Source organism: Cervus canadensis, chromosome 10 (assembly GCF_019320065.1).
Source record: "Cervus canadensis isolate Bull #8, Minnesota chromosome 10, ASM1932006v1, whole genome shotgun sequence".
Classification (NCBI taxonomy): Eukaryota; Metazoa; Chordata; class Mammalia; order Artiodactyla; family Cervidae; genus Cervus; species Cervus canadensis.
In genome coordinates this window covers 71,253,005-71,259,559 of record NC_057395.1, presented here as the reverse complement: position 1 = coordinate 71,259,559, position 6,555 = coordinate 71,253,005, and the positions used below count along the sequence as shown (strand labels likewise).

Genomic DNA, 6,555 nt, shown 5'->3' with positions numbered 1-6,555 from the left:
ATTCTAATCTGCCTGACTGTGCAGGCCAGATTTGGAGAACAAGGAAAGTATGGATCCGGGCCTAGGGCAGCCAAAAATAAATAGATAGATAAACAAATAGTTGCTATTTAATAAAAAGAGTGAAGGACAGGGAAGCCTGGCTTGCTGCAGCCCAGGCGGTTGCAGAGTCGGGCACGACTGCTCAATTGAACGACAACAATAAAGTGAGGCGAAGTGAAGTGGAGTCGCTCAATAGTGTCCGACTCTTTGCGACTCCGTGGACTGCAGCCAACCAGGCTCCTCCGTCCATGGGATTCTCCACGCAAGAATACTGGAGTGGGTTGCCATTTCCTTCTCCAGGGACAACAAAAAAGAGGGATGAGCAATTCGGAGACAGGCGCGCTGCAGAGGCTCCAGGTGGCCAGGAGGGGGAGCGCACGGGCTCCGAAGCCCGACGCCCCTCAGGGGCGGGGCCTGCGAGCGGCGCGCATGCGCCCAAAGGGAGGAGGCGGTGCCGGCCCAGATGAAGGGCCAGACGGTGGCCGAGAGGGTACGCGGAGGCGGACGGTGGCCGACGAGGTCCGGCATGGAGCACCTAGAGCGCTGCGCGTGGGTCCTACGGGGGACGCTGGTGCGATCGGCAGTGCGGCGATACCTGCCCTGGGCTCTGGCGGCCTCTATGCTGGCGGGCTCCCTCCTCAAGGAGCTCTCTCCGCTGCCCGAGAGCTATCTCAGCAACAAGCGCAACGTCCTCAACGTGTGAGTGCGCCCCGGGTCCTCTCCTGCCCGCGCCGTAGCCATCACTGTCGGCTTGCCCAGAAAGCCGGGGCTTAGCTGCTCTGATGGACGGGTCATTGGAAGGGGAGGTCCTTCTCCGCATCGTGGCAGCTGTGTCTACACGCGTGTCGCGATGAGGGGACCCTGGGATAGCTAGTGTCACTGGCAAGTCGCGTTTGCACATCCAGAGCAGACAGTCTGAGTTTGACTGGGCAGGGGTGACGGGCAGGGTGTGTGTATCTCTGTGTGTGTAGGGGTGGTAGATGGGAAGGGGGCATGAACCAGCCTCTGCGGCTGATCCCCGTGCCTCCCCTCGGGATTGGGAGTTGGCCCCTGCTCTAGGGGAGATGCCACCTCCCTCCTGCCTGCCAGTGTCAGATTCGGAGCCTCTGCCCTAAGCCCTGTATCCCCCTCAGCTGGTGACGGAATCCCATCACACTTGGGTGGGGCAAGTAGACCTGCCTTCTTTCCCCAACACCCCTTCCTTCCCGCCCACCCCCCCCACCTTTGGAAAGCCTGTCCTAGCCTGTGACACCCCACCCCCGCCCCGCGGTCCAAGATAATCACCCCGGAGTGGAACCCTGCAGTCTATGACCTTTCCCCTGGATCTGCTTGGATCTTCTCAGCTACTCAAAGTTCATGGCAGTGGCCCAGGAATGCAATTCCAACTGAGCTCTTTGAGACTTCTCCTTAAGTCCACCCACCTGCTCCTTTTTTTCTTTTAATTTATTTATTTTCTGGCCATGTCCTGAAGCATGTGGGATGCTTGTTCCCCCACCAGGGATTGAACCCACGCCCTCGCATTGGAAGTGTGGAGTCTTAACCATTGGATGGCCAAGGAAGCCCTTTTATTCTTTTTTTAAACCTCTTGGATTTTAAGTTTTTGATACAAACACTGATTTGCAATAGTGAAGGGAAACTCTGAAAGATAAAACTTCTTCCTTGATGTGAGCTTCCATTCTTCTTTGGAATTACAGTGTCTGCAGTATCTCGCAAGAGTCAGTCCAACTTTGCTCATCTACTTAAAACCCTCACATACCTGACAGGTCTTGACTCTAGCCAGATCCTCGCATGTCAGTCCCAGGGAAGACTTTCATGACAGGCGCTTGGGTATTGTCTGAGGAAGCTTTGGGACCCAATAAAGAGTCTTACTGTCTCTGGCCCACCTTCCTTCCTCACCCACTCGTGGACGCTGGGCTGAGACTAGATTATGAGAGTGGTCCTGGCCCCAAGTGTCACTTGCATGTGTGTTGACCGCACCTGGTATCCAGGTCATCCACTTTTGATGAACTCAGGGGTGGCAGGCAAGGCAGCTGCTTGCTTAATCTGGTCTGGGTGAGCTGGGTGCCCAGCAGCCTGGCAGACGAGTTCCTGTCATTTGAGAGTTTCCATGAATTCTGGTGTTTTGTTCCATCTCTCTGTGCTAGTTATTGGGTTGGCCAAAATGTTACAGAAAAACTCGAATGAATTTCCTGGTCAACGCGATAATTAATCAAAGGGACCTAGTGAATTATTGGCTCTGAAAGGGATTTTAAAGGTCATTTCGTCCCGTCAGTTCTATTTAACAGTTGAGGAAACGAAGACCTGGAGAAGTGTGGTCATTAAGTCAGAGTCAGGATTGGAACCTGGGTCTTCTAGCCTGAAGCCAAGCTTCTGTTTGATCATTTCTGCCACATAGGAAAAAGCCTTGGTATAGAAAAAGCATGGGTTTGGGGGCTGGCTGAACCTTGGTCTCACTTGGGCTTGCTGGTCGTGTGAGTGTGATCCTGGGCAAGTTACCAAACTATTCTTTATCTATAATATGGGGCTAATGACACTTTCCTCACAGGGTAACTGGGTGTTCTGTGGGAAAGTGGATGTGCGTGAAAGGTCTGTAATTACTTTCCTGAGCAAATAACATAGTTCTTAAGATAGTAGGCCTTGGATTTGAACCCCAGCTCCACCACCGATGACCTCCACTTTGAGCATGATGCTTCTCTGTGCCTCTTGTGTTTGTATCTCTGTACGGATAAAGTTTTCTTATCCATAAAGTGGGGATAATAGCAGTACCTCCCTCATAGAGTTGTGTGAGGATTAGGTGTTAATGGCTTCCTTGGTGGCTTAGATGGTAAAGAATCTGCCTGCAGTGTGGGAGACCCAGGTTTGATTGGGAAGATCCCCTGGAGATTCCCTGGGTCGGGAAGATCCCCTGGAGAAGGGAATGGCTACTCACTCTGGTATTCTTGCCTGGAGAATTCCATGGACAGAGGAGCCTGGTGGGCTACAGTCCACGGGATCGCCAAGAGTTGGACACGACTGAGCAACTAACGCTTTCACTTTCTTTGAGGTATTCATAGTTCATACACCTAACTAGGTGAAGTGGTCGTCTCTAGCTTTTATCGCCTCTTGCCTTTTTCCCTGCTCACGAGTCCCGAGTCCTGAGACGTGACACAGGCTGCTCCGCCACATCCCCGGTCTTCACCTCCGCTTTCCTCCTCTACCAGGTATTTTGTCAAAGTGGCCTGGGGCTGGACCTTCTGCCTCCTCCTGCCTTTCATCGCCCTCACCAACTACCACCTGACGGGCAAGGCCGGCCTGGTCCTGCGGCGGCTGAGCACCCTGCTCGTGGGCACGGCCATCTGGTACGTCTGTACGGCCATCTTCTCCAACATCGAGCACTACACGGGCAGCTGCTACCAGTCGCCAGCCCTGGAGGGGGAGAGAAAGGAGCACCAGAGCAAGCAGCAGTGCCACGGGGAAGGGGGCTTTTGGCACGGCTTCGACATCTCGGGCCACTCCTTCCTGCTGACCTTCTGTGCCCTCATGATTGTGGAGGAGATGGCCGTGCTGCACGAGGTGAAGACGGACCGAAACCACTGTCTCCACGCGGCCATCACCACCCTGGTGGTGGCCCTGGGCTTCCTGACCTTCATCTGGGTGTGGATGTTTCTGTGCACGGCCGTCTACTTCCACAACTTGTCCCAGAAGGTGTTTGGCACCCTGTTCGGTCTGCTGGGCTGGTATGGGACGTACGGCTGTTGGTATCTGAAATCCTTTTCTCCAGGACTTCCTCCCCAGAGCTCCAGTTTGAATTTGAAGCAAGACACTTACAAGAAATAAAAGAGAAACAAAAAGGATGAGGGCAGGACCGGGGTTAAAAGGTTTTTCCGTTTCTTTTTCTCCTTAATTTTTTGACTGAATGATCGATCCCGCTTCGGGAAGGAAGCTTACCGGGCAGTTTTGGGGTAGGGGGTGCGGTGGTGGAGTCTGGGGAGCTGGGCCAGGCCCCAGACAGTTCTTGGCGACATCACGCTGTGTCACAAGCACCGCCATCCCCAGTCAGGCACTTTGCGTCCCTGGCAAGACTTGACCTTAATCTGTTACGTCCCTTTTGTCCCTGGATGGCTAGCTCAGGCAGAATCAGGAAGGCCTCTCTGGTGTGGCTGAATTGAGGCGGGGGACTCCCCTGCTGCGTCACTTGCTCCCTGATTCTTAGCTGTCTTCTGTGTCAAGGGCTGCTGATGCTATTAGTTAACAACCATGCCCTCTGGTCAGTTTTGCATAAGCATTTATTTCCAGCAGGGTTCTTTATATATATCAACTACCAACCGCCTAAGACACACTCTGGTTGTAGTATTTGCTCTATCTGTGGAGTGTCAAATACTTCAACTGACTTGTGATTGACTGCCAAAACAGTCACACTTGAGTGCCTCTGCGACAGAGTATTGGATACTTTTTATGTAACGAACACTGATAATTTTCTGTCTGTGTTGTCTAGTATATATTGGTTTTTGAAACAATAAGGTTATCTCCCCTCCCTTTCTGTTTTGAGTGAATGCTTTGTAGTTTTTAATAACAACCATGGTATTTGTTCTTTGTTGACAGAACTTTCAAAAATAACTCACGACTCCAGTGTTGCACTTTGGCACACATGTCGAGTGCCTTGAGGGTTTTTAAGAACACTAAAACACTCTTGGCTTTATGGTATTTATTCAAGCTTGCGGGGCTGTTTTCTTGGTTAAGGATCAAACTGGGAAGCAGACATTTGAATAACTTGTTGAATTTTAAGCTGAGTCAGAGTAATTTTGCAAAATGCCTATTTGCACTGAAACTCTCCTGACCACTCATCAGTGGTGTTAGACTGAACAGTGTTTCAGAGTTGTGTGATAATAAGTCTTCTGTCCGCTGCTATGGCCCAGAGCATTTTTACCCGTTTAGATAAGATTATGATGTCAGAAGTGGAGGAAGGTGTCTTCCCTTGCTTCTGAGGGCAAGAAGCCAACTTCTTTGCAAGAACGTCCCTGTTAAATGGTGGCTTGACTTTGACCCCTCCCTCTTCTTAATTGGACCACCACCGAAACCACACCAAACCAGGGTCTGTTCCTCTGCCCTTGAACTTGACTTTTTCTTTCCCATTTGCAGCATTCTCAATTTCCAGCCTTGTCCTCGTGCGGCCTTCACCGTGAGAATGCTGGAAAGGGTTAGATACTCTGTTCCGTCTGCCCTGCAAAGACACAGTTAGTGCTGTGATAAGATACCCCTTCCGCTCTCAGTGTCTCCGTAAGCCTTTCACACCCAGCCCCTTGCATTTTCGATAATCATCCTGGAAGCTTCTATACTCTTTGCCCCCAGTCAAGCCTGGTAATAGCATTAACTGATAAGCACTTGACTGGTTTAACTCAAGCTTAGGTTGCTAGTAGCTTGATGTCTGGGAAATCTTCAGTGTAAAACATATTGCTTACAAAGATGTATTTAAAAGATGTATTTAAAATACGTATCTCATCCGGCCACAGGTTATCCTGTATCGATCAAAATGTGAGGTGGCAGAAGCGCCTGACAGTGAGATTCTGGAGGTGTCGCCATGGTGCCCTGGGAGCACTGGCAAGGTGCGATGGGCCCCCCTGGAGAATGGTTTTGCTCTCTGGAGCTTCATCTGTAAACCAGGGGTGGCCGAGGGGGTGGGATAGGTGGCAGGGGCTTGCTGAAGGGATCGAAATCTCTCCGAAGTGTCACGTTCAGCACCGAAAGGCAACAGACACAAGGTGACGCCAGATACTTGTTTGTCCCACGTAAATCTCCAGACATTTCTCTCCTGCAGGTCTGATTCAGGCTCAGCCCTACATTAACTCCATGGCACGTGTCCATTGCCGAATCTTGTCGAGTCATCAGTCTCCCTCCACTTCCTGCTCAGTCTTACCGCCTTTGCCTGTTGCTGGGGGACATGCTCTCCATCCGTATGTGAGATATCATGGCAAGGCTGAAAGCGTTTGGGTTTGGGCAGGTGTGAGAGGTGGGTCCAGATCTCAGCACCACCACCACGGAGAGCTGTCTGACCGTGGGCACGCCTCAATTTCTCCATCTGTGAAATGGAGGTGGTCCTGTCGGGATGAAGGGAAATGATGAAGGTAAAATGCCCAGCACATGGGCGGAGCAGGCGACCATCCCCCTGCTTCCTTTTTCTAGATTACGCCTTGAGGACTTTTTGGCTCCTCTAGAGAAGGCAGGGAGACCAGCATCTTCTTTGGAGTGCCATTCAGGGTCTGGGTGTCCTGTTGAAATAGCCTCGTCTTTTGAAAAGTGTCTGTTCCCCCGGTGCTGAACAAGAGGCTTCCGAGGGCATCTGCAATCACAGAACACCACCGTGCTAGTTTTGCCTCCATGTTGAGGTTCATTCACTGGCGCCTCGTTTTCCACGTGCATCCATCATAGTCTGAGTACCAGTTTGTATTTAGCAAATGGCTCTTGCCACTGTTTTTGTATACACACAGATCGTGTGTGTAAACAGGCAAATGAAGTAAACTGGAAATAATGAAAACCCCA

General features: G+C 51.3%; 1 protein-coding gene across 1 annotated transcript; it reads left to right on the top strand.

The window, feature by feature from the left end:
* The first annotated feature begins 494 nt into the window (after positions 1 to 494).
* Positions 495 to 6,555, top strand: FITM2 (fat storage inducing transmembrane protein 2). Its single transcript, XM_043479824.1, has 2 exons — positions 495 to 738; positions 3,240 to 6,555. Exons 1-2 carry the CDS (start codon positions 503 to 505, stop codon positions 3,853 to 3,855), a joined length of 852 nt encoding a protein of 283 aa, XP_043335759.1. The 5' UTR covers positions 495 to 502; the 3' UTR covers positions 3,856 to 6,555.

Excerpts from the sequence above, each read along its gene's own strand:
- FITM2 (XM_043479824.1), top strand. The coding sequence starts at position 503 with ATGAAGGGCCAGACGGTGGCCGAGAGGGTACGCGGAGGCGGACGGTGG. Across the intron at positions 739-3,239 it reads AAGCGCAACGTCCTCAACGT|GTATTTTGTCAAAGTGGCCT; the intron begins GTGAGTGCGCCC and ends CTCCTCTACCAG.